Below are 26446 nucleotides of genomic sequence, written 5' to 3'. Positions count from 1 at the left end.
GGGGGCGGGGCCAAGCCGGGAGGGTTGAGAGGAGGGGACCCGCGAGCCCAGGGGAGGTGGGGGCGGGGCGGGGGCGAGGTGGGGGAGGGCGGGGAAGGAGCCCGGGGTGGAGAGGGCCAGAGAAGGGGCGGGAGTTGGGGGGAAGGGAGGGGCAGTAGGGGAGGAGCAGGGAAAGGGGAGGGGAGCAAAGGCCTGCGAGGGAGGGCGCTGGGGGCGGGCGAGGGGAGGCGGGGGTGGGGGTGGGGGTCCTGCCTGCGGGGGGAGCCGGGGCGGCCCCTTGTCCGGCCACCCCCACTGCCCAGTCCCGCTCCCGGCCGCGGCGGCCGCAGCAGCCGCAGCAGTAGCGGCTCCAGGATGGTGAGCGCCGCTGGCCCCCAACTCTGGCCTGTCGCCCCCGGCCCGCGCCCGGGTCCCGGGGCCGGACGCCCCCACAGGCCGCGCACACTCACCTAGGACCCGGCCGGGATGCGGAGGTACGGGGCCGCGGGCCCGGGCGGGGGCAGGCACGGGAGCGCGCGGGCGGGCCGGGGTCAGGGGGTGGTGACCGTTCGGTCGGGGTGTCCGGAGCTTTGTCCGCGGGCGCGGGGCAGTGCGAGGGCCGGAGAGGGCGGGGGCTGCGGGGCGCGGGGTTCAACTAGGCGGGGGTCGAAGGGCAAGGCCAGCCGGAGACCCGGGCGGGTGCGTGGGAGCCGAGGGTCACTTCCCGGGGGGAGGGGGACGGCGGACAAGGAGATCTCGTCTCCGCCGCCGACGGGCACCCTCTTCTACGCCCGCTTTGGTGCGCAGGTTGCAGCAATAGCTAGCGGCCGACTCTGGGGGGAGCCTGCGGGATTGGGGGGTGGGGAGCTGGGATCTGCGGGTTCGGGTCCCCGAAGGATCCAGTGTCCGGAGCCCGAGGGCCGGCCCGCAGGCCCCTCCCACTCCGTCAGGTCTTTGTCCAGCGGCCCCTGTGTGTGTGGGAGGGGGTGGGGGCTGGGTTCCTGGCCCGGAGATTCCCCAGCATCGTGACGGGGCAGTGACAGGAGACCGAGGCCACTTCGGGCCCAGCGCCCCTAACGCCCACCCCCTTCCTTTCTTCTCTTCTCGCCCGGGAGAGCGTAGCCCCACCTCAGAGTCAGGGCGTTGCAAGAAGCTGCACTTACCTTCGCCCGTGGGCCACAGGCTACAAGGGAGACCCTCGGAGCTCTCCGCTCTCTAGAGAGCTCCCCTTAAACTTGCCCACTCCCAGAGCCCTCTCGGTCTACGCAGAGATTCCCTTGGTAGGAACCCGCTCTGTCGAGGGTCCTCCGCTGAAGGGTGGGCGCACAGTAGGAGTTTAGCAAAGGTGGGCCCCCTTCCCCGGCGCCTGCGGTCCCCGAGCCGCTCCTGGGCAGAGGAGGCCTGGGAAGGGTCTGCGCGGGGAGAGCGCGAGCGGCCTGGAGCCTGCGACCAGCGGCGGCCCGGAGCGCAGGGGTGGGTGGACGGGTGGGTGGGCTGTTAAAGGGACGGTCACTAAATCAGGATTAGGCCGTGGGGCTGTCAGGCTGCCTGGCCCTGTCTCCATGGATACCTAATTTGGAGGAGAATAGAGGACGGAAGAATGTTTGTGTTGTGGTCCGCACGGGCTGCCGCGGCTGAGCGGGCTCTTGCCCCGGGCCAGGCAGCGGGGAGCCGGGTTCAGGTTCCAGGCCCACTCTGGGCGTCTGCCGGGGGGGGGGGTGGGGTGGGGGTGTACTTCTCCGTTCTCGGGGTCCAGAGCCTTCCCCGTGCAGTCTTTGGAGTGGGCCGGATGGTGCCACCGTCCAAAGACCCCTGACCTGCCCTGGGAGCCCCTGCCTGAACCTCCTGTGCACCCTCCTGGAAACGGCCGCGCTGAGGTTCCTTAGAGCCCCCCATCCCCGGACCTCCTGGCCGGGAGCAGCTGCCGTTCTCCGCCGAGCCTTGGCTTCGGAGCACCCACTCCCTGGGCAGCTAGCGGCTGCAGCGCGGCCGGGACCCAGCAGCGGTGCGCAGACCCCGCGGCGGCGGAGCGGCGGACAGGGGGCGGGGCACGACTTCCTGGGGTGGGCGAGAAAGGGGCGGGGCTTGCCGGCAGGCTGCGCTGGACGCGGTGACAGGCCTCGTAAATCCCCCTTTCCCATATTTAACACCATTTCATTTATTTCCACTCGAATCTGTTGGTGTCCGCAGCAGCAACTCCAGCGAGGAGGGACCCTCGCCCTGGCTGTAATGCCTTCTGGGGGGAAGTCCTCTTGGGCCAAAGGGAATTTAGCTGTGTAGGGCGGTGGACTTGTTTCATGTGAGTCCCAGATAACCCGAATTCCTCAAGGGGACCTCCGTCTCCCCAGGAGAAGAAGTGGGGGCTGAGAGGCACAGGGCCTCTGAGGCCCTGCGGAATTCTCTGGCCGTGGTCTAAGAGTGGTCTGGGCTGAGGATCACGGGGATGGACAATTCCAGTACACAGACTGGTGGTGGGTTAGGGAGAGGGACCGGACCAGACCGGAATGTGTTGTTCCAAGAGCCCTCTCCTGCCTTCCTCCTGGTCATCCATGGCCACAGCTCTTTTAGGGAGCAAGGCTCCCTTCCCCTCGCTGCCTGGGCTGTAGCTTTGTTGCTGAGATCTCCGACTCCACGCAATTTCACGCCTCTCTGCCTTTGCTCTTGCTGTCCCCTCAGCCAAATGCCTTCCCCATTGTCCCTGTCTTTCCACCACCTCATTCTTCAAGGCCCAGCTCGGATGCCATACTTCCTCCGTGTGGCCTCCCCAGAGCCCCCGGCTCCTGCACTTGCTGCTCCCGCCATGTTCTCCTAGTCCTGCACCTGTGCCTCCTTCGGCCTTTGTGGCTGAGTCCACGCTAGGCTTTTCCTCCGGGAGGACAGGGATGGAGCCTATCCTTCCCTACACCCTGCCCACCCTGGGCCCGGGACGGAGCATGGCACCTTCTGGGTGCCCCAGGAATATTTGTTGGCTGAATGTGAGGGGGTCGGTCAGGACTGCCAGCAAAGCATGGAATTCGGCCTCTTTCAGGCAGGTAGCTGCTGCACTCCTGGGTGGGTGGAGACCCCTGGGCGGGTCTCCTCCTCCTCATTACTGACCCTCCCCCACCCCCACCCCCCCAAGTTGGGAAGGACTTTGCCCCTTCCTTTCCCCACAGACCAGCATTCTTTCCCGGCCATTATCATCCTGTTAAACAGAGAGGCCAGTCAGGATCCATATGGATCACATTAACAATTGCTTATTATCTGGGCCTGGACTGCCCCCCTCTCCACCCCCAGCTCCTACTGCTGTGGTTGTTGGACCCTTAGGAGCCCAGCCTCCCCGCCTCTCCCTCCCTCTTTCACTGGTTGTCCTGGGAGGGCAGGGGACAGGCTGGTCTCTCGCACCCTTCCTGTGCCTTTTAGTAGAACTTAGCTTCTTCTTGGCTTGGCTGGCAGTTAACCACTCCTTTCTCCAATTTAATGAAAACCAGGTTCCCCGCAGACGTGTGGCTCAGGGAGGTTCGAGAGCTGCAGCAGGGAGAGGTGGACCTAAGATCTGGGCGCACCTGTGGTCCACAGCACTGACGCCCCCACCTTCCAGTGGACCGACGCTGTGTGCAGGGGCGAGCCACACTAGGCTGACCACTGGGTGTTCTGGGGTCTTTGGCCATCTGAGCCTTGGGCTGGCCCTGCTCCCAGGAGAGACCTTGCAAGGCACAAATTGCAAAGAATCGAGAAAGCTGAGAGTTTCCTGGAGCAGCAGCTGGGGAGGCCTTGAAGGATGGGGAGTGGGTTTCTGTTTAAACATATATAGCCCAAAAGCATTAGGGATGGAAGGGGGCTTCCAGATTGCCCATAACTTCTGATTTACAGGCTCCGCAGAGGGGCTGATGAAAGCCTTTCCCCGAACGATGCCTTCCATCAATTGACCCCAGCCTTTGCACTCTGCCTTTGAGGGTTCTTGGGCCCCCTGAAGCCCACTGGGACCCTGCATCCAGAAGCCCTTGTCCCAGTCCAGGTCCCTTCTCATGCGCAAAGGGCTGAGGCGGGGGCTGGGAGCCCTGGACTCCGGACTCCACCCTCAACGCCATCTCCGTGGCCTTATTCCTGGAAGGGGGATAGCCCAGCCTGAGCCAGGGGACCTGGGGTGGCCATTGAGGTGCTGGGCCAGTCTTCAACTGGGAGGGGTTCACACTGCCTGGGTTGGGGTGAGGGCTGGTCTTCTCATTTCTGAGTGCGTTGCTTGGGGAGAAGATGTTCAGGGATTTTGTTTTGTTTTAGAGGCTACTTGTCCCCAGGAACAAGGTTGAGTGGCAAGGAAGTGTAGCTCTTTTCTGAGCATTTTCATAAGTATCTTGAATCCTGGAGAATACTTAAGTAGCACGTATTAAACACTGTATATCTCACTGGGGAGGTGGGACTAAGAATGGTGCCCAAGTATGTGTGATCGTGGTCATTAAATGAAGCAATAGCTCGGGGCTGGGAGCCCCAAGTTCCAGGCTGGAATGACTGACTCTGTGCTGTGAGGACTGGTCAGAAATGCGGGTGACAAGGCTCCAGGCTGTGATCGCTGTTGAAGCTGGCATTTCACCACTTGTCCCACCAAAGAGAGGGGAATGCATGGGAGCTACCCAGGGGCCTTGCTCTCTTTTCCTTTCCTACTGAGGCGTGGGCAGTGTCAGACTTTGCAGTCCATCTTGGGCCCTGAAGGTGGGGTGGAGGGTTCTCAGGGAATGGGAGAACTGGGCTGTAGGCATGGGCCAGCCTCCATAGCTCCATAGGGCTGTGATCCGAAACCCATTTTATTTTATTAGTTTTTAATTAAAGCATTTTTTGAAGATTTTTTTAATTGGAGAGAGAGAGATAGCAGGAGTGGGGGGGGGGACAGAGGTCAGAGGGAGCAGCAGAACCCCCGCAGAGCGGGGATCCCGATGTGGGGCTCCATCCCAGGACCCCAAGATCGTGATCTGAGCTGAAATCAGATGTTTAACCCACTGAGCCACACAGGTGCCCCAGTTTTTAATTAAAAAAAATTTTTTTAAGTCAGCTCTATGCCCAACGTGGGTCTGAAACTCACGACCCGAGGATTGAGAGAGTCACATGCTCTACTGACTGAGCCGACCCCTTTTAATAATGACCAGCCCTGGCCCCACCCTAGGGGCCAAGCCCTGGGCTGCAATGAACACACACTAATTAGGTATAATTGCCTTGGACAAGTCACTCTGTTTGGGTCTCAGTTTCTCATCTGTAAGATGGGGATAAGAACTAGAGAGTTTGTAGGAGACAGAGGTCCTGGTCTGAAATAGCGTGTCTCTTTGTCTCTGAAGTACATGCCTGCCTATGGTGACCGTCTCAGTAACTCAGAACCCGGGGACTCTGGAGAACCACCTCCCATGTGGGAGCAAGAAGAAGAAAAGGGCAAATGTGTGAGAAAGTTCTGGGCCATTTCTGAAGCTCCTTCCAAAGCAGAGTCAGGGCAGAGAGCAGGGCTCAGGAGGTAGGCAAGAGGAGAGCCAGTCTGGTGACCTCAGGAATCTGGGAGGTGGAAGCCTGAACAACCCTTAGATTCCCATGTGGCCAGGGAGGCCCAGAGCACGCAGCACCTCGCACGGAGTGTGGCGTGTGCACGGCACACTTGGCAAGGCCCTGCGCCGGGCCCTGGGGGTGCCCTCCGGGTAGCTGTCCATCCAGCAGGCACGATTTTCTGACTGGGGCTGACCTTCCATGAGCTAATGAGACCGCTGGGCACCAGAGATGAGGCAGAAGGGGACACTGGATGCTCTCAGAACTGCTTTCCTTGTACTCTGTGTAGATGGGGGCCTGTAACAGCGGAGCGACCTGCTCAGGGCTGGAGACACGGGACTCGGGGACAGCAGGGCCCTGGCATCACTGGTGGGGTCTCAAGGGGACTGTGTTCTCCTAGGGGAGGCTGTTCAGAGATGACCAGAGACCCCGGTTCAGTGGGAATTAGGAGGAAGCTGGGCAAGTCACCCCCCTGCTGCTGACTGGCCTGTTGGGCTCTTGGATGCTCAAGAGTCTGCAGTGACTGGTTCTTCTTTCTAGGTCAGTGGGGAAAGAAAACTGGGGGGATTCAGGTTACGCTGAAGAAAGACACTGGGGGAGAGGGGGGAGAAAGGTGGCTGATCAATACTGTATCCCCCACCCCCACTCCCTGCCGCATACATCATGTGGTTCCACCTCTCCCCAGTCTGCCTGTTTCTTTTGGGGCAAAGGGGCTCCCTGGAAACACTGACCGTGGAAGGAAGTCACCCCTTCCACCCAGCTCAGCAAGCAGCATTCCTTAGCGGCCTGACCCTCATTCTTCCTTTCTCATATGGACGTGTCCCATGTGTGGTGGCCATTTCTAGGTCACATCTTCCATCCTGGAGCCCTCTTCAGGCTGGAGTTTTATCTATCTATCTATCTATCTATCTAAAGATTTTATTTATTTCTTTGAGAGAGAGAGAATGTGCACGCGTGAGCATGAATTGCGGGGAGGGGGGAGAGAGGGAGAGGTAGGCTTCCCGCTGAGCAGGGAGCCTGATGCGGGACTTGATCCGGGGACCCTGAGATCATGACCCGAGCTGAAGGCAGACGCTTAATGGACCGAGCCACCCAGGAGCCCCCAGGCTGGAGTTTTAGGATGTGGGCCCCTTGTTGGAAATGATGGAGGCACCTCAGTGGGATGGGGAAGGCAGCTGGAGGATGGGGGTGGGGTGACCAGGAGTTCCATTGGGTTTGCAGTGCCAATTAGACACGCACATGGGGATGATCCAGAAAACCTGCAGAGAGGAGGGAGGAGCCCCTCAGCTTGCCGGGAGTGCCCCTCTCAGGAGATACAGCGTCTCATGCTGATCGTCTCTACTGATGGGGAGCTCATCACTTCCAGAGACAACCCACACGTTCAGACAGCTGCTGACATGCAGCCAAACATTCTTCATGGAGGGGTCACCTCTTTTGAGGAGGATGGTGAGGCAGAGCTGCACAGCATGCCCCCTGACATTCAGATATTTGGAGATAGGGGTTCTCAAAAGTCTTTCCTGCGTGAACGCTCCCCCTGCCCCTCCCCGGCTGCCCTGCTCCTCCTCTCTGATCACTCAGCGGGCTTGGCTGCTGGGGGACCGTAGGCAGGGGAGTCGGGCCTGCAAGGATGCCTTTGGTCCTGTGAGAATCACTTTGGAATGTGCTAACTCTGGGGTCTATGGCTGAGTTGGGGGGCATTGAAGGAAGAGGGCTAAAGGGAACGGAAGGTTGATGAGGATGGTAGGTATCAACAAACACCTCCATTTTCTTAGTTGTTAAATGGGAACAATAACATTTGCTTCTGACCTGAGGGGCCCAAGAGCAGCTGGAACCAGAAAGCCCTGGTGGGTGTCATCGTGCACTAGCTCCGTGACTGGTATCCTCTTCTAGAACATGGGAATAACAGATGTACCCACTTCTTAGGGTTGTTGTGGGGCTTCACTGAACTAATGTGTGGAAACCCCTGAGAAAGGTGCTTGGCGCTTGTGCTGGGATCCCATCCAGGAGCAGAGAGACAGAAGGAATTGTCATGGTAGTTTGGTGTTTGCCTAGCTCCCTCTGCCCAGTCTCTCTTTCTCTCTCTGTTCCTGTGGCCCTACAGGTGTGGGGGGCCACCCCCTTGAGGACGGCCCTGCCCACTCACGCCCAGGTAGACCGGCCAGGCTGCATAGTTGGAGTTACTCAGCTCAGCACCCCCAGGGCTGGGAAGAGCGTAGGTGGGGGCAGGGGCGGCCACAGGGGAAGCCTGGGTGGGCTGCCTGAGCCTGCTTCCCCCAGCCTCTGTCTCCCACCCGCCCACCCCCATGCACAGGGAGGAGGGCATATTTGGGGCCAAGAAACATGGGATCACCCAGTCTTTAAAGCTTAAACTTTTTGAAGGTCACATGTCTCCCAAACTGACCCAAGTCAACCTTAGATCTTACACCTGGCTGTGGGGAGGGGTGGTTGGGCTGGAGAGGAGGTTCTGTCTAGTCTTTTGGGCTGAGGCCTGTGGTCCATGACCCCTGAGGGGTTGATGGTGAAGCTGTATTCCAGTGTTCTTAATTTATTTTGTAGCCTCATATATTTTTTTAAATTTCATTTTCGCCTCCAGCTTTATTGAAGTATGATTGACAAGTAAGTAGTTCCATATATTTTTATCTTAGGCACTGAAAGAGTAGTTTTGAACAGACCACAGGTTTACTAGACTATAAAAGGGGCCTACAACTGGGGCGCCTGGCTGGCTCAGCCAGTAGAGCTTGCAACACTTGATCTTGGGGTCATGATTTCAAGCCCCATGTTGGGCATAGAGCTTACTTAATAAAAATCCTTTTTAAAGGGGCCTGTGATTGAATACTGCTCAAGAGCCCTGACCTCATCCTCTATCCCACACCCACACAGGGCCCAATTCCCAGGGGGGAGGAGCCCCAGATACAGCCCCATAGGGATACAGGTTCTGGGAGGGTCTCATCCAGCCCAGGCGCCACGGCCTCCTCCACAGAGCACAGGCTTGATGCGTCAGAGTGTCCACACATCGAGGCCCCCAAGCCTTGTGCGTGCATCGCTGACACTGTCTCCATACTGTGGGGATAAGCCGGGTGCCTCAGAGAGGGCTTGACTCTGGCTAGGGGAAAGTGCAGGGTTCAATTGCAAATTGTTGTGCTTAAGCAAATAATCTTTATTTTTTAAATCTTACTTCATTTTTAAAAATATTTTTTTTATTTATTTGACAGAGAGAGAGACTGCCAGAGAGAGAGAGAGAGAACACAAGCAAGGGGAGTGGCAGAGGGAGAAGCAGGCTTCCCCTGAGCAGGGAGCGGATGCAGAGCTGGATCCTAGAACCCTGGGACCACAACCCAATCCAAAGACAGACGCTTAACAACTGAGCCACCCAGGTGCCCCAAAGCAAATAATCTTTAAAAGGAAGAATTATTTAGGGGCACCTGGATGGCTTAATTGGTTAAGCATCTGCCTTTGGCTCAGGTCACCATCTCTGGGTCTTGGGGTTGAGCCCCACTTCGGTTCCCTGCTCAGTGGGGAGCCTGCTTCTCCCTCTCCTTCTGCCCTTCCCCCCTGCTCATGCTATCTCTCCCAAATAGATAAAGTCTTTTATTTAGTTTTAATTTATTTTTTAAAAATATTTTATTTATTTATTTGAGAGAAAGAGAGAGCGTGAACAAGCCCGATGAGGGCTCAATCCTGGGACTCCAGGATCATGACCTGAGCCAAAGGCAGATGCTTAACTGACCGAGCCACCCTGGAGCCCCTAGATAAAATCTTTTAAAAAAAGAAAAGAAATAGAGTTATCTGAAACAGGTACTTAACTATAGAAACTTCAAAGGCCCTACTCTTCCCACTGCCATTGTACCAGAGAAGGTTTTCTGGGTAGAGGCCTTTGGGAGGGAGAGGACAGGGTAGGCAGGGAGCAGATAGGCTGCTGGAACTGTCCTGCAAAGACCCAGGGGCAGGGGTTTCTGAGCAGGGAGGGAGGGAGTGAGAAGCCCGGTTTAACGGGTGGTATCAACTCTAAATAAGGTCTTTGAGTGACAGGATGGAGGTGCAGAGGACTTGCTAGAGGAACCCAGCAAGGAGCCAGCAACAGCAGCAGAGTGATTTAAGAGTGTGGGAGCACCCCAGCTGCAGAACTGGGGGAGAGGGTGTTCTGGAGCCAGAAGGAAGAAAGGCCTGAAAGTGTGAAGGTGTATTGCCCAGAGAATGGACTGGTAAGGTCGGAGGGGCGAGAGGGGGCTGGAAGGGCAGGGCCTGGGGCTGGGAGGAAGGACAAACGGGTCCATGTCTGGTGCTAGGCTGGGGGTTTGGCGTGCACTCTGAAGTCAGTAGAGGGTTGAGTCTGTTTCAGATGGAAGGAACCCCCTGGGCAGCCATGCAGAAGGAAGTTTAGAAGGAGAGGGCAGGGAGTCCAAACGTGGGGGCCAGCCGTGGTGGAGTCCAAACGTGGGGGCCAGCCAGCCGTGTGTCATTTCAAACAGGGTCCGGGGGACTCCGTTGCCAGATAGATGGGAGGCGACTGTGAGGGGCAGAGCGGTATGGGAACCCCAGGGTTTCCAGCTGGATGAATGGATTCTGGAGGGAGAAGGCAGAGATGTTTTCTCTTGGTGTGTCAAGTCTGAGGTCTTGGTGGGTATCTATGAGGCCCTAAGGAATCTCACCCAGATTCTTCAATCTCCCCCTAAGAGACTTAGGGGTCATGAAAAGTGTGGCTCAGGTTGAAGTTGTGTCTGGTGTAGGGGGCTCTCAGGAGGGACCTGAAGAGCCAGGTGACCTTGCCTGGGGCAGTTTCTAAGTGGTGGCTGTGGGGTAGGGGTAGGGGGTAGGGGGTAGGGGGCAGGGCCCTGGGGTTCCTCCCTCTATGGGCCAAAGCTGCCCCAGGACACAGGTCAGAGGGGCCCAGGTCAGGCTTGGATGGCGTGGGAAGCTGTGGTGGTTTCAGTGATGGTGAGCTCAGTTCCCCAGAGCTGCTGCAGACCCCCTGGAAGGTCAGGCAGGGCCAGGACGACGGGGTGCTCTCCACTCTGGGCACAGCTGGCAGCTCAGGACTTGCACTGCTGTCCTCGGACTCCCTTAAGCTCACTGGGTTGTTTTGGGTCCCAGAGAGCATCTCTCCCTCACCCCACTCTTCCCAGCCTGAAGCGTCTAGCCAGCCCTCTTAAGAGCCAAGTCAGAGCATGCCCTAGGGTCCTGCCCCAGCCCCTTGCCCCCTTCTAGCAAGTCTTAAAAGTCCCACCTCAGGCCAGCCCAGTGAGGGAGATGCTGGGTGGGCTCCCCCAAACCCCCCATGCCACTTTCACACCAGAGGGACAATGATGGACCCTTGTCCCACATCACAGAGAGGGACTCCCTCCTGCACCATGGGAGCCACAGGGGGAGGCGGGACTGTGACCTCCAGACGGCAAACCTCCTGGGCTTGCTAGGGTGGGTGCAGAGTCCCTGCCCCAGGTCAATCTCTCAGGCTGGCTTTCAGACACCTGCCCCACTCAAGGTGCTCGTGGGTCCAGGCTGCATCCCAGGGTCCCTGGGAGCAGCCATGAAGGTGAGGGAGGGTGAGGAAGAGAAGGAGTGTGTCCTGGTTGTGGAGCCCACTGGTGGGGCCGAAGAACGTCATGGAGACCTAGCCCTGGCCGGGTGTGCAGTGACCTCTGGGAGATAGCCTGACCTTCAGAAGCCCCTGGAAAGTGGGGGATAGGGCGACCCCTCCCTCCCTTTCTCCAGTCCACTGTGCCCAGGAGTTGAAGTCCATACCTAATGACTCCAAGGTGGCTCGAATTGTGAGAAGAGGGCAAGGCAGAGTGGGCTGCCCTGCCCTCACCTTGATCCCCTGCCCTAAAGCCTCGCCCCGAAATGTGTGGAACACGTGTACCTCCCCAGCACAGCTCATCTCAGTCACGCAGGAGGCGGGAGCCAGTCAACCTTGCTCACCTTCCCAAGGGGTGAGTGGCTGATGGCCTGGCAACTTCCAGAGGCGCGTGGTTTAAAAGAGGACATCTGTGAACCAGAATGGTCTTCGGGTGCTGAAATTCCAGGCAGCCTTAACGAAGTGAAGCGAACACAGTTTAGGGAGGTGAAGACAAATTGTGTTTCTTTCTGGGGAAGAGGCAAAGGGTAGCCATAGGCTAGTTCTCTCTACTTGATGTCCCCAGGGAGATGGGTTACCCCCCTCCCCACCCCCATGCTGTGTTCCCAGCCTAGGAGAGGGGAGGGAGGAGGTGGTGGTAGGAAGGGCTCCCAGCCTGCCCCAGGGGCTACAGACAGCATCAAGAAGTAGGGCCAAGAGGAAACATGGAGGGGCTGCTGGAAAGAAGGGGGTGGGGAGGAGAGCCTCAGAGCTGGAAAAGTGATTAGCAGCTCTGAGGAAACCGGAGCCAGCCCTGGCAGCCCCGAGGGCAGCACAGGAGAAGAAGCTGTTACTCACAGAGGGCAGACCAAGATGGCCGTCTGACCAGCCACCTCCCCCAAAGGCCGCCAGATCACAGCAAGGACAGGCAGGTCCGCAGGCCCAGGAGATGGATGCCCCCCTCGAGGAGATTGGGACTGAAGCTCCAGGCTCCCCAGGACCTTCTGCAAGAGTGGGGGCAGCCCAGCAGCACCCCCCCCCAACCTCCTGGGGTAGTAGATGCGCTGTTTGATCAGTGAGTGTGTAAATTGGGATTTTATGGATCGCTTATTCACTGCTGGAGCTGGGGCCCCCAAATTCCTCTGTGCCCCAGAATGCTTAATCTACTCCTGAGCTTTCCCCTGGGAGGGGAGGGAGGTAAGCTCCCCACAGGCCCCCATCCCTCCTGCTGTGTCTCCTCCCAAGGCCCCAGGCTTTGTCATTGCGGGCTGAGCGGTTCAAATGTGCTAATACACTCCCTGGGGGCCCCTGGCCAGTGGGACTTACCCTTCGGTGCTGTGATTGGTCAGAGAGACCATGCGAGGGGGGGTCATGGCAGCAGCTGGGGGAGAGAGAGAGAGAGAGAGAGAGAGAGTGTGTGTGTGTGTGTGTACGTATGTGTACACGCGCGCGCTCGCACGCCTGTTTGAGGGGAGAGGGCTGGTGGGGGGGTGTCCATCCTGCTCAGACCACTGGGCAGAGACAAAGGATCTTCATCTAGCCTGGGCAGAGGATTAAGTCCAGAACAAGCTACCTGTCAGGCTAGTTGGGGAGCCCACCTGTCCATCTTTACATCCTCTTATTACTTCTTGACATGGTGGGGACTTACTCCGCGTGTTCTGAATGGCTGGATGGATGAGTGACCACATGAATGACTGCATTTTTAACTGGGGCCACGCCTGCTGGAATAATCCAGCACCTACAGACTCCTGAACCTCCCCCTAAGATTCCTGAGTATCCTCCCCCTTCCCTGAAATTTGCTCTAGGCCTGGCCTGGCAGACACAGGCCGGACATGAGGGACTGGCCAGGCCTCGGGGGACACAGCTGTGACCCCCAGATTCTGTTGCCATTTGAGAGTGCTTTCACTGTGGTCACGTTTCCTGCAGCCGGCCCCCATCTGTCCTTGGGATTTGGTGAGGATGAGGATGGTGGGGGTGGGGGAGGGGTGTTGAGCAGCTGAGCGGGGGTTGGGGGGTGGGAAGGAAGTGCAGCCCCGCAGGGCCAGATGACAGACTGTCCTGTCCTACCATCCTCTTCTTTTCAGCCTGCCCCTCCTCTCCTGCCTTGAGGTTGAGGGCTGTGGGCCAGGCTGGGCTGGTGGGGAGGGGGTGGTCCAACTAGTCTACAGAAGCTGGAGCCCTGCCTGGCGAGAAAACTTCCTAGGAGCCCTAAGGAAAGGACTCTTGAGTCCCAGCAAAGTTTACCTGGAGACCCTTCTAGCTGCAGTGGGAGGCACCCTGGCAGAATGGAGCCCTGGCTGGGGTTAGAGCAGCTCTGTCCAATAGAACTTTCTGTGATGTTGGGAATGTTCCATGTCTGCGCTGTTCCAAACCGCAGCCACCACCACATGGGTCTGTGGGGCACTTAAAGGGTGGCAGGTGCCCTGGAGAAACCGAACTTTTAATCTAACTTTCATAATACATTTTTATTTTTAGTAATTGGGAAATAATAATAAATGATTTACATTTTAAAATCATTTGTACATTTTAATGAACTTGAATTTGAATAGCCACCTGTGGCTAGCGGCTATGATGTGGACAGCCCTGGACTCCAGGCTCTGTTCAGGCCCTGAAGCCAAGCTCTTGGGTGCAGATCCCTTTGTGGCTGAGTGAGCCTTGGGGAGGGCTCCTTCGGGCATGAGAGGCTCTCTCTCCCCAACCTGCCAGGCCTCCACAGTCCCAGAGTGGATATCGTGCAGTTAGGGAATCGTCTGCTCCTATGCATGGACCTTAAGAGGTCCTGGGACACGAGGGGGCCAAATCAACAGACCGCCCGACAGATCAGCAGCCCAGGATGGGAAAGGAGTGGCTGTATAGAGCTCTATACTTTGAGGCATCTTCAGAACTTCCTTGGGGGTGTCAGTCCTAGAAGGCTTCCTGAAAGAGGAAGCTGTGGGGCAATCTTGAGCTGGCCCTGAGCAATGAGCCAGGAATGGATGGAAAGGCTGTGCCTGGAAGCCCCATGTTTGGTGCCCAGGCACCTTGGCCAAAGCTGGGGTACGAAGGGTCGGCAGGATGGGCTGAAGAGTCCCAGTTTCCCCTCTTACTAGCTGTTATAAACTTGAGAGAATCACTCCCCCTCTCTGAGCCTCCATTTTATCTTCTGTAAAATGGGGAGAATATGCTTGTCTGGCAGGGAAGATGTGAGGGTGAAACCAAATGATAGCCCGTGGAAGTTCTCTGCAAACACGAGAAGGCTGGGAGAAAGGCATGGGTTATATCTTCAAGGGTGCTGGGCCCCTGGACTGGCCTCTCCAGAAGACAACAGATGGTCACAGCTTGTCTGTGGCCCTGACCGCGGACATAGGCAGGGATTTCTGCACTCTCCCCTCCCCCCAGTGCGTGTGCACACACACACACACACACACACACACACACAGCCCAGATGGGGGCTGCTTAGCCAGCCCTCCCCACCCCCCCAGGCTGACCTCCTCCTGTTTGGCATTTGACATATGAGGAGTCCTGGGGCCAGAGCATGCCCCCCACACACCTCCCACCCCAGAGAGGGGCCAGACTGGCGGGGAGGCCTCACTACCTCCAGGAAGCAGGATCCCAAGGGTCCTAATCTCTTTGCCATGTGTCCGGTGGCCTTTGATGGGAATTCCAGCGCCCCTTTTGTCCTCTCCCAGAGGCCTAACAAGGGGAAGAAAGAAGTAGGGGGATTAAAAAAAAAAAAAAAAAAGGCCAGGTGGGGGTCCCTGGGGGCTGGGCTGGGTGCCCTTCAAGTCCAGCCAGATCAAGGCTCGATGGTTTCTGCTGGTGTTCACAAACACAAACTGCCCCTCCAGACACCCTTCCCCATGCACTCCTGAGGGAACCCCCGGCTCTGCCTCTTGCCACCCCCACTATCTCATGTGGGCTCACATTTAGTCACCCTTTTTTTATTTGGACACAGAGGCAATTTCCAGCCTCTTGGCCCCTCTGTCGGCCCAAACATCCATCCATCTGTTCTATAGTCTATTAGAAGTTTACTGTGTGCCAGGCACTGTCCTAGGTGCTTGGAATAGGACGGGGAGCAAAACCAGAGGATGGAAGAGGAGGAAACAGGCAACTTTTAAACCTTTGTTTCCCGGACCTCATGGAACTTTCTAGAGTTGGTACTAGACAGTAAAGCAACCCGTACACAGATGATGGTGAGTGCTCCAGAGAGCTACAGGTGGAGGGGCCAGTGCGTGGTGAAGTGCCAAGTGCCGTGTGAACAGAGCCCTGAGGCTGTGAGTGTGGACTGGTGGGGCAAAGTGTGTGGCCACTGTGGGGAGGGAGCCCACCTGCTATGCTAGAGTAAGAGGCCCCTGTGGCCTGAGGGGGGGATGCAGGCAAAAATAAGTGTTTAATAGACTGTAGAATGGCAAGAGAGCTATGGGGAAGCAGATCATTAGGACCTGGTGTGCCACTGTGAGGATGCTGGCTTTTTTTTTTTTAAATGTATTTATTTGTATTTATTTATTTAAGTCATCTCTATACCCAGCGTGGGGCTCAAACTTACCACCCCGAGACTTACCACCCCAAGATCAAGAATCTCATGCTCCACTGACTGAGCCAGCCAGGCTCCTGGGATCTTGGCTTTATTTTATTTTATTTTTTTTTAAGATTTTATTTATTTTATGAGAGAGAGAGAGAGCGAGTGAGCACATGTGTACGAGAGGGGGTATGGTCAGCAGGAGAGGAAGAGGGAGAACCTCAAGCAGACTCTGCTGATCCTTGGATCCTTGGATACTGGGATCACAGGGCTGGATCCCAGTACCCTGAGATTATGACCTGAGCCAAAATCAAGAGTTGGTTGCCTGACCGGCTGAGCCAATCCAGGTGCCCCAGGACATTGGCTTTTACTCTGAGAACAGAGAGTGGGAGACAAGGGTGGAAATGGGAGGTGGGACAGGAGGCTGCTGTAAGCATCCAGCTAAGAGACAGTTGCATTCTGGATAGATTTTGAAGTCAGGGCCAGCCTGATTTGCTGGCAAGAGGTATGAGGTTCCAAGAGTTTCTGGCCTGAGCAACAAGGAAGAATGAAGCTGCCATTTCCTGAGATGCAGAAGATGGGGGTGGGGGGCGGGGGGTGGATCAGGATTGAGTGAGGAAGTCAGAGGTTTGATTTTGGGGCATGTCATTATACCAATTAAATATTCCGGTGGAGGGGCGCCTTGGTGGCTCAGTCTTTGGGCGTCTGCCTTCTGCTCAGGTCATGATCCCAGGGTCCTGGGATCGAGCCCTGCATCAGGCTCCCTGCTCGGTGGGAAGCCTGCTTCTCCTCCCTCTCCCACTCCCCCCCCCGCTTGTGTTCCCTCTCTTGCTGTGTCTCTCTTTGTCGAATAAATAAATGAAATCTTTAAAATAAGTAAGCATATATATATATATATATATATATATATATATTTGGATGGAGATGTTGGGAAGAGGTTGAATGTGCCAGTGGGAAGTGCAGGGGAGACTTCCAGGCTGGAGAATCATGTTTAGGAGTCCTCAGTGTTACGGACGGTCGCCAGTCAAGGGTGCAAGACTGGATGGAATTAATGTGGAGAGAAGGCTCCGCCGGCTCTCCAAGTTGGGGAGGGTTGGTGGTAAAGGGAGCTGTACTGGAGCTTTACTCTCCAGTAAAGGGAGCTGAGGAGGAGGGGGCAGTGGGCTGCCCACTAAAGAAGTTTCAGGGAGTGTGATGGGCTGAGGCACTGACCACCGGTTTAATGAGGAGACCGCGCACGCAGGCACCTGCATTTCTGGGTGTGAGAGCCTGGTGGGAGGTGGTGCAAGAGAGGGCTGACGGGGGAAAACTAGAAATAGGAGCACAGGCAACTTTACACCTGCTTCGGTTTTGTTCTGGCAATAGGAAGCAGAGAGCTATGGGATGTAGCTGGAGGGGGATCAAGAGATTAGTGTGAGCTTTTGGCCCCCCCTGGAATGGGAGAAATATCAGCACGTTTGTGTGGTGAGAAGGATCACCAGCAGGAGAACGGGCCATGCAGAAAAGGGGAGAGTGAAGGGAACCCTGGCCTGGAGCATTGAAAGGGGATGGAGTCAGCAGTGAGGAGGAGGAAAGTCCTCCGTACTTGCTGCCAAGATGGACCTTGTCCAGTTCACCCAAGAGAGCAAAGGGTTCTCAGGACTGGAGTGGCCAGGGAGGTGGCATGGACGAGGCAGGCCCCGCATGGCCCTGAAGGATGGGAGAGGGCTGGTTGGCAGAGGGAAGGCATTTCTGATGGGCGGAACTGTGCGAGCAACCCTCTGGAGGCCAGAGTGAGCAGAGCTGGGGTTTTTTTTTTCTCCTAGATTTCTTCAGGCCCTGTGGATGGAGAGGAAATCCGGCTTGCACTAAGGGGTCGGAGGGATCAGGGAAGTCTGTGATGTTTGCAGATAGTAAACAGAGAGGACAAGCAACTTGCCCTGAGACACGAAGGGAATCGCCCCAACAGGAACACCCGTCTGTCCTGACCATTGCCACTCCTCCAGCCCATGGCATGCACCCCAGTCCTTAACTTCTCTTTCTTTTCTTTCCTTTTCTAGTAGGCTCCACGCCCAGTGTGGGGGCAGTGCAGGGCTTCAGCCCACGACCCTGAGATCAAGACCTGAGCCCAGATCAAGAGTCAGACGCTCAACTGACTGAGCCATCCAGCTGCCCCCAGTCCTCCTCTTTTCCATGGCCCTTCCCTCACTCTTGCCAGCTACAAGTTCCTTACCACTCTCCAGTCTAGGATTGAGTCTGGGGACAGGGAGGGAGAGTTCAGATCTTAAGAGCTGTTCCCAGCTCCCCAGTTTACATCGTTGTCTGACCACAGCCTGTGGAGGCAGGAAAAGCACCTGCCAGAGGGAGGAGGCCCCTTTGCATCCTGAATCTCCTCCCTCAGACTTAGTGCTGTGGTCTGTAAATCTACTTACGTGGGAGCTTGTGGGCAGTGAGGAGGGCTGAGCTGGATATGCCAGTGCTCCCTGCTCAGCTTGGGTCCTCCTCACTCCTCCTCACTGGCCTCAAGGCTCCGGGCCCTCCAGCCTCGGACACGCATTTTAGGTGCTGCGGTGATCCCCCCGCCCAGATGCAACCTCCCCTGACTCTGAATTGCCAGAATTCCTTCTTTCCTTTTCTCTTTTCCTCCCTCCCTCCTGCTTGTACCTTCTGTCTCCTGTTTGAGGATAGAACCCCCAAGGATGGGTCTCAGTCTGATCCAGTTCCGTGTCACTAACCGCAGTCAGGCACATCAGTGTCCTGAGAGGGTCTGCTGGCTGCTGGGCAACAAGACAGCGCCCCCGCAGAGAATGGCATCTCGCCACAGGAAATCTTGCAGCCACCCCTCTGGCCTCCGGCTCATTCCCTAAACATTTATTGAGCCCTGCTCATGCTAAGCTCTGTGCCAGGTCCCAGGGGGTCCCCCTGGCAGGGTTCTGGGGGTCCAGCCGTGTTGGGGTCTGCTCTCTGGCCTACGCTAGGACAGAGCCTGCTGTGTGGTGGATGCAAGGCTATAGCAGGGGACTAGTCCTCAGCTCCTCTCCACACCCCTCCCTCTCCTCTCCTCTCCCAGTAACGGGTTGGCACGAGGGGGCAGGGCCCACTCTACGGGGTTGGTGGGGTGGGGGGGAGTGGACAGCCCTGTTCGAGTTCTGCCAGGCGGCCAGAGACCCTCAGGGCACCAGTTGTGAGCAGCAGACAAAAAGCCTGGGACAAAAGGGCTGTGGGAGCGGTGGTGAATAGATTAATGAGATTTCCATAGGCGGCCGACAATGGGATTCTCCACTCTGGCCCCTTTGTCCCTGGCTGAGATAAAGGAGCTTGCCCAGGAGGGCGGCCTTGCCCCTTCTCCACTCAGGTCTGCAGCCACCATGCAGTTGCCCCTCCCCTGTGCTGCCCCCAGCCCTGGGCGTGGGTAATGGCATTCAGAATCTGAGAATTTCTGTAAGAAGGAGTATTCGGGACCTCCTTAAGGAGTTGGAGGCTGGTGCTGGCCCTGCATGCTTGGGATCCCCTCCCTCTGCATCTTGTATAAAATTGATTGTAAAGGGTCCCTAGAGAGAGAAGTTGGCTGTCCACCACCTGAATCCACTGACCTTTGACTCCTGAAGAAACTGAGGCTTGGACAGGTTAGGTGTCTTGCTTGCAGTCAGTGTGACTGCAGAGGGGGACTCTGGAGCAGGGATGGAGGAAGAGTGTCTACAGGCCTGTGTGAGGGGAAAACATCCTCCCCACCTGCTTTCCCCCATCCTCACACTCCACGGCCACATGCCCCACTTCTGACAGCACATGTGGGGGTTTCCACAGGTCAACCAGCTCTGTCCTACCAATCTGGGGTCCAGCTGGGAGTCCTACCAATCGAACTCAGTATCTGCCCGCAGGTAGCATCAGATCCCACAGGGTAAGGGCTCAGTCCCACAAAACTGCCCCAGTGCACATGCTGATCAACGGTCCAGACTGTCTCGCCTGTGCTTCTGATTGATGGCTAAAACCCCATCACCCCGTCCCTGGGTTTGATTAATTTGTCAGAGGGGCTCACAGAGCTCAAGAAACCAGTTTACTTACTAGATCACCAGGTTATTCTAAAAGGGTGCAACTCGGGAATGGCCAGATGGAAAAGATGCACACGGCAAGGTGTGTGGAGCTTCTGGGCCCTTCAGCATGTCCACGTGTTCGCCAACCCCAGAGTTCTCCAAACCCTGTCCTTTTGGGGTTTTATGGAGGCTTCATTACATAACTATGATTGATTAAGTCACTGGGTATTGGTGATTGAGTTCAACCTCTACCCCTCTCCCTTGGGTGTGGAGGGGTGTGGGGTATGACCGAAAATTCCAACCCTTTAGTCAAGGCTGGCTCCTCTGGCAACCAGCCTCCATCCTTAGATTATAGGGGTTTTTCCAAAAATCACCACATTATCATAAGCTCAGGTGCAGTGGAAAGGGCTTGTTGTAAATAACCCACCCACTTCACCTTTGTGGTTGCAAAGCAATTTCAGGAACTGAGGACAAGAGACCATAGGGAAAGATGCCCCCATTGCTCTTGACATTTTAAGGGTTTGGGGAGCTGTGAGCCAGGAAGAGCGAACAAAGACTAAATGTGTTTCTTACAAATCACACTCTCCTAGCCTGTGTCAGGCCCAGTGCACCGAGTGTCCTGGGCACTGCCGACAGGGACGGAAACAGGTGCGCCGAGTGTTTTGGGCATTTGTGAAGACAGATCACTTCTGTCATCCATCCTGGAAGACTTCCTAAAAACAAGGGGCGGAGTGTTGTTTAAGGGATCCTTTACTCACCCTTCCATCCAGTAACTTGCCATTACTATTCATCACCTGTGAGCTCGAAGGCTGTGCTCTATGCATGGAGTCAAGTGGAGTTCCAGCCTCCTACACGTGGGAGGGCCCTTGGCTTTCATGGGTCTGCAGAGAAAGAGCTTCATCAGGACCCTGACTTTGCTTCCCAAACAGTGCAGCTGCAGAGAATTGTTTTTCCTCCAGGGTCCTCCCCAGACCCAGGGAAAGTCGCAGGCTTAAGTAAAGACCAGTCTGGGGGCCTTGCCTCGCCCTCCTTAGCTGATGCGGGCACTGGAGTGTGGCCTATAAAGTGGGGAGGAGGCCCCCTCCGGGTGCAGGAGGCTGAATGGCAGGAGCTTGTGGGCCATAAGTGACTTGGGGATGTGGGCAGGGAGACAGCATGGTTTTCCCCTGTCCTCGCCTGCCCTAGATCTGCATGTCTGAAAGGGAGAGAAGGCAAGGCCGTGGTGGGCATGGGTGTGTCAAGAGGCACCCAGCTGAGGCAGCACCGCAAGCTTGAGACGAGCGTGTATATGTTCATGCACACGCACACATGCATGCATGTGGCCTGCAGCTGCGCACATCTGCACAGTGCGTGTTCCCAGCAGTGGGGGCTTGCGGCAGCTGTGTCCTCAGGTTCATGTAGGCCCACATCCTCAGCCTATGTGCAGGTCAGGCAACCTCTCCTGCAAACTTCTGTCCTCTCCTTTTCCTTGGGTTGGTTGCTTGAGCCTCCTCCTGTGGCAGCTTGGTTGTGGCCAGACCTTTGTTCTTTCCCTTGGAAGGGGTGAGAGGAAGTCTCCAGATGCGGTCTATGTGACAAGTTCAGTAGAACTTGCTGACCTGGTCCCCCGCTCCCCAGTGAATGGTCTAAAGGACCTCTAGCAGAAGCCATGGGAAGAAGGTGCAGAGAGATGGGCTCATAGCTAGTGGGGGGGACTAGGAGGGTCTAGCAGGTCTTTTCGGAGGTGGGAAAGAATTGAGCTTGCTGTGGGGAGGGAAGTGGGACATAATAGGGGGTTGGAATAGTTAATGGATGGGGCAAGGTTCCAGCCTGGACTGGACTGGGGTCAAGGGCTTGGGTGGATGGCCCCTCAGGTGTACTGGGCTGCAAAGGAGATACAGATAAGGGTGAAAACTGAAGGCCAGAAGTGAGGGAGCTGTGCCCCTGGCTAAAATGGACAGCGAATAACCTGGAATGGAAGGGCCAGTATCTGAGGGATGGAGGGGAGACCGAGTGGGCAGCATGAGCTTCCAAGGACAGGGTCCCTCGAGGGAGTGGCTGGGAGCTGCCTGAAAGGGGCTAATCCTGGAGTAGTAGAGCAGGCCTGAGGTTGGGCTGTGTGTTTGGAGAGAGCCCGGTGGCCATAGCAGGAGCTGAGTGCTAGGATCAGGGAGGATACCACGTGACAGAGATGAGGGGGAGCAGAGGGTCTGGCAGGGGCTGAGGAAGTATGTGGGTAAGTCCAGATCCAGAGCTTTCTTTGTGTCCTTCTGGGAGGGGTCATGCTTTTTTCCCCAGCGCGCTAGGGGGGGGAAGTATGATCAAGGTCAAATCTCTCTTCTCCATATTAAGGAGCCAAAGCACAGATAATAGTAAATAGAAAAAAACAAAACAGGTTTGGGGTCCATGCCACAACACAGTATTTGCATTTGTAGAACTTTTTTTTTTTAGATTTATTTGCGAGAGAGAGAATGAGTACCAGGTGGGGGAGAGGGAGAGCGAATCTCAAGCCGACTGCCATTGAGTGTAGAGAGCAACGTGGGGCCTAGTCTCAGGACCCTGAGATCATGACCCAAGCCGAAATCAAGAATCAGGTGCTCCGCATCTGTAGAACTCTGATGTTACCTCACAGAACCCGGCAAACTAGGACCACTTGTGGTTTCCGAAGTCCTGGGAAATTAACCCCCAGTGACTCTAGGTAATGCCTTTGTTCTTTGGAGACCCCCCTCACCATGAGCTGGAGAGCTGCATACCCGCCCTCCACAGACCTCACACTCGGTCTCTTGTCTCTGCTCTGAACCTCTTGCCCCTGCTGGCCAGGATTACCTCTCAGATGGAGATAAAACCTCAAAGAACCCTACTTCCCTTTTTAGCTTTAGTGTCTATGTGGCTCATGCCCTCCTTAGGGCAGTGGGGATGAGAATACAGTTTTATATTCAAAGAGTATCCCCTCCTACTGGCAGCAGGTCACAGCCATAGGAGGTGTGAGGTCAACAGAGGTGGTGCTGTCAACAAGCTGCTGCAAGTGAGGACAACTGTGGAGAACGCCAGAAGCCACTTGATCTGCCTCTTCTGCCACTCCCCCATACACACCCACTTCCAAGGCTCCAGTGACCCAGCATTTCTTAGCACTCCCGCGAGGCTCGCAATGTATGGTCATGCAGGTTGCACACTGAACATGAGCCCTTCTAAAGGGGGACAATTTACCCCACGGATGCGATAGATTTGAAGATTTATTATGACAGTTTTCCAGAAGGTGGCAGTAAAGGGTCTTGAAGGAATAGAGAGGGCGTGGGAGCTAGCACAGCCCTGGCTTTCTGAATGGCCTGCGTGGGAACCTGCTGGCTGGCCCCCGCCCAACTTGGCCCCTCACCTTTCAAGGTCTGGTAAAGACACCACCTCCCTGCTGAGTTCTTCTCTAGCAGATGGGGCACATTTCCCTGAGCTCCAGAGCCTCTGGCACACCCTTCTATGTTACCACCTCACAAACGATGTTGTCTGCCTGTCCCTTCCACCTGTCTAAACCATCGTATTGCCTTTCAGTCTTACTATTCGCTTAATAAAATTTGAAGAAAGAATATTAATCCTGTGAGTTTAACGTATCTTACCAAAAGCTTAGGTTTGAGAAATAATCATTTGCAAAAACCCTCTCTGGCATGCCATGGGCCCATTTAGTCTTTGAGATTTAATCCTCAGAGCGGGCCAGCCCATCCATGTGCCTGCAAAAGTGTTGTTCCCCAAAACCTGAATCCCTTTTACCAGCGTTTGGCACATGCCTTGGCTGGTGCTCAAGGCTAGTGTAAGAAACTTCTGTGGAATATTTCTGCCATGTTTCTGGCATGGCTGTCTTAAGAGGTCATGGTTCATTACATCTCACAGGCCTGCTTTCCGAAGTCTATAGAAAAAAGTTCCAAGATTTCTACGCCAGGAACATTTTGCTTCTTTTGAGTAGGGTGGTGTTTTTTATTCTGGGAAGTGAGTTATGTGGTTACTGGGAAGCTCACAAACAAATCTGTGACCCACTTTCTACTCACTTTTCCCCATCTTCTCCGGAATAGGATTTGTCTCTTCTAAATCGCGGTTCTGTATTGTGGTGAAACACATCTGGGGCACACAGCCAGCATGTGCAGATGGGGGTCTGGAACCCAGGTACTCTGACTTCACCAGGCAGAGACTGAAAGGAACTAGGTGGACCGAAGTGAATGCTTCTGGGTCAGTCCCTGGAGTTTCCCAGGGACCACCAGGCACTGCCCCCACACACTGGAGTCTCTGACTTGAGGCCTAAAGGAGCCCCTGGAATCTTGGGGAGGGCTGCAGGGAATAGTTCAGGTAGGACTACCAAACTCCAGGGCCATTTATCTTTCTGCAAACCTAGTATCTCTAATGCCTAGCACAGGGTGGATGTGTAGCAAACAAGTCTTACTGAAGGAGCTCCACCTGCGTTTGACTATTTCTGGGGGCAGGGTGCCTCACTCATCGTGGACCCCTTAACTACATTAGGTCTGAAAGCAGGGACCAGGTATTGTAGAGGGCAGGGCTTGTGTGGCTGGGACAAAATCATCACTGAATTGCCTCTTGAGGTGAAGTCAGGGTCAAACATATCGTTTCCAGACTTTTCTAAGGAAAGTATTTTCACACAGTTTTAATCCTGGATGTGCCCTCCAAGGCAAGTACTGTGTTAGTGGTGCCTGCAGAGGGGAGGCCCTGGAGGGTGGCACGGGGTGGTGGATGGTGGAAACCGGCGTGGGTCAAGCTGCCATCTAAGCTGCCTGGGGCTGGCGGCTGGTGGGCTCTGAAAGGCCCTGCACGACCCCTCTAGCCGCTTCTCCCCGTCTCGCCCACAGCTCTGTTGAAGATGCACTGGACACCGGAACACGCCCAGCCCCTCAACCAGTGGCCAGAGCAGCACCTGGATGTCTCCTCCACTACCCCGTCGCCAGCCCACAAGTTGGAGCTGCCCCCGGGAGGTCGCCAGCGCTGCCACTATGCTTGGGCACACGACGACATCTCTGCCCTCACAGCCTCCAACCTCCTCAAGCGCTATGCAGAGAAGTACTCAGGGGTCCTGGACTCACCCTACGAGCGCCCCGCGCTGGGCGGCTATGGCGACGCCGCCTTCCTCAACGGCGCCAAGGGGGACCCCGAGCCCTGGCCAGGGCCGGAACCACCCTACCCCTTGGCCTCCCTCCACGAGGGCCTCCCGGGAACCAAGTCCGGTAGCGGGGGCGGCTCCGGGGGCCTCGGGGGCTCCCCGGTTTTAGCCGGGAACCTGCCTGAACCCCTCTACGCCGGCAACGCGTGCGGAGGCCCGTCGGTGGCGCCCGAGTACGGGGCGGGCTACGGCGGGGGGTACCTGGCCCCTGGCTACTGCGCGCAGACCGGCACCGCGCTGCCCCCGCCGCCCCCCGCTGCGCTCCTGCAGCCTCCGCCTCCGCCGGGCTACGGCCCCTCGGGGCCTCTGTACAACTACCCCGCGGGGGGCTACGCGGCGCAGCCAGGCTACGGGGCCCTCCCGCCGCCGCCTGCCCCGCCGTCGGCCCCCTACCTGACCTCCGGCCTGGCGGCGCCCACGCCCCTGCCCGCGCCCGCGCCCGCACCGCCCCGGCCAGCGCCCACCTCCTACGGCTTCCAGGCTGCCGAGGCCGGGGTGTCGCTGAAGCGCAAGGCGGCCGACGAGGGCGCGGAGGGCCGCTACCGCAAGTACATCTACGAGCCCGCCAAGGCCCCGGCGGCCGACGGCGCCTCCTACCCCAACACGGACAACGGCGAGTGTCGGGGCAACGGGTTCCGGCCGAAGCCTCCGGGGGCCGCGGAGGAGGCCTCGGGCAAGTACGGTGGCGGCGTCCCCCTGAAGGTCCTGGGTTCCCCCGTCTACGGCCCGCAACTCGAGCCCTTTGAAAAGTTCCCGGAGCGCGCCCCGGCGCCGGCTCCCCGCGGGGGCTTCGCGGTGCCGTCGGGAGAGCCCCCTAAAGGCTTGGACCCGGGGGCCCTGGAGCTGGTGACGAGCAAGATGCTAGACTGCGGGCCCCCGGTGCAGTGGGCAGACGTGGCGGGCCAGGGCACGCTCAAGGCAGCGCTGGAGGAGGAGTTGGTGTGGCCCCTCCTCAGGCCGCCCGCCTACCCCGGCAGCCCGCGCCCGCCGCGGACCGTGCTGCTCTTCGGGCCGCGGGGTGCCGGCAAGGCGCTGCTGGGCCGCTGTCTAGCCACACAGTTGGGTGCCACGCTCTTGCGCCTGCGCGGAACTACGCTGGCCGCGCCGGGCGCCGCCGAGGGCGCGCACCTCCTCCAGGCCGCCTTCGCGGCTGCGCGCTGCCGCCCGCCCTCTGTGCTTCTCATCAGCGAGCTGGAGGCGCTGCTCCAGGCTCGCGACGACGGCGTCGCTGCTGCTGCAGGCGCGCTGCAGGCGCCGCTCCTGGCTTGTCTGGACGGCGGCTGCGGCGCAGGGGCCGACGGCGTGCTGGTCGTGGGCACCACCTCGCGGCCCGCGGCTCTGGACGAGGCCACCCGGCGGCGCTTCGCTCTCCGCTTCTACGTGGCGCTGCCCGACGGGCCTGCCCGCGGGCAGATCCTGCAGCGGGCGCTGGTCCAGCATGGCTGCGCGCTGAACGAGCGGGAGCTCGCGGCCCTGGTGCAGGGCACCCAGGGCTTCTCCGGGGGCGAGCTGGGGCAGCTGTGCCAGCAGGCAGCGGCCGGGGCGGGCCTCCCCGGGCTGCAGCGGCCCCTCTCCTACAAGGACTTGGAGGCAGCGCTCGCCAAGGTGGGCCCTAGGGCCTCCCCCAAGGACCTGGACTCGTACGTGGAATGGGACAAAATGTACGGCTCCGGACACTGACGGCGCGCCCGGAGGCCGCGGGAGCAACCGCCCCTCTCTCCCCGCCCCTCCGGTCGGGAGCTTGTCTTTAGCCAAACCGGGCTGGGAGGGGGCCG

The 26446-nt window shown here is 57.4% G+C and overlaps 1 protein-coding gene and 1 long non-coding RNA gene across 2 annotated transcripts; one reads left to right on the top strand and one right to left on the bottom strand.

Annotated features, from left to right (window-relative positions):
• The first annotated feature begins 203 nt into the window (after window positions 1-203).
• On the top strand, window positions 204-26446 carry FIGNL2 (fidgetin like 2). The gene is made up of 2 exons (XM_032348259.1): window positions 204-473; window positions 24364-26446. Exon 2 carries the CDS (start codon window positions 24375-24377, stop codon window positions 26349-26351), a length of 1977 nt encoding a protein of 658 aa, XP_032204150.1. The 5' UTR covers window positions 204-473; window positions 24364-24374; the 3' UTR covers window positions 26352-26446.
• LOC116593782 lies at window positions 9214-25196 on the bottom strand. Its single transcript, XR_004286957.1, has 6 exons — window positions 25136-25196; window positions 20299-20421; window positions 14607-14704; window positions 11891-12413; window positions 11398-11506; window positions 9214-10044 (listed from the first exon to the last, which is right to left on the bottom strand). It is a non-coding gene; the product is annotated as an uncharacterized LOC116593782 (long non-coding RNA).

The sequence above is a fragment of the Mustela erminea genome, chromosome 6 (genome assembly GCF_009829155.1).
Source record: "Mustela erminea isolate mMusErm1 chromosome 6, mMusErm1.Pri, whole genome shotgun sequence".
NCBI classification, from domain to species: domain Eukaryota; kingdom Metazoa; phylum Chordata; class Mammalia; order Carnivora; family Mustelidae; genus Mustela; species Mustela erminea.
Note: the sequence above shows the minus strand (reverse complement) of the source record. Positions and strands in the feature narration are given on the sequence as shown.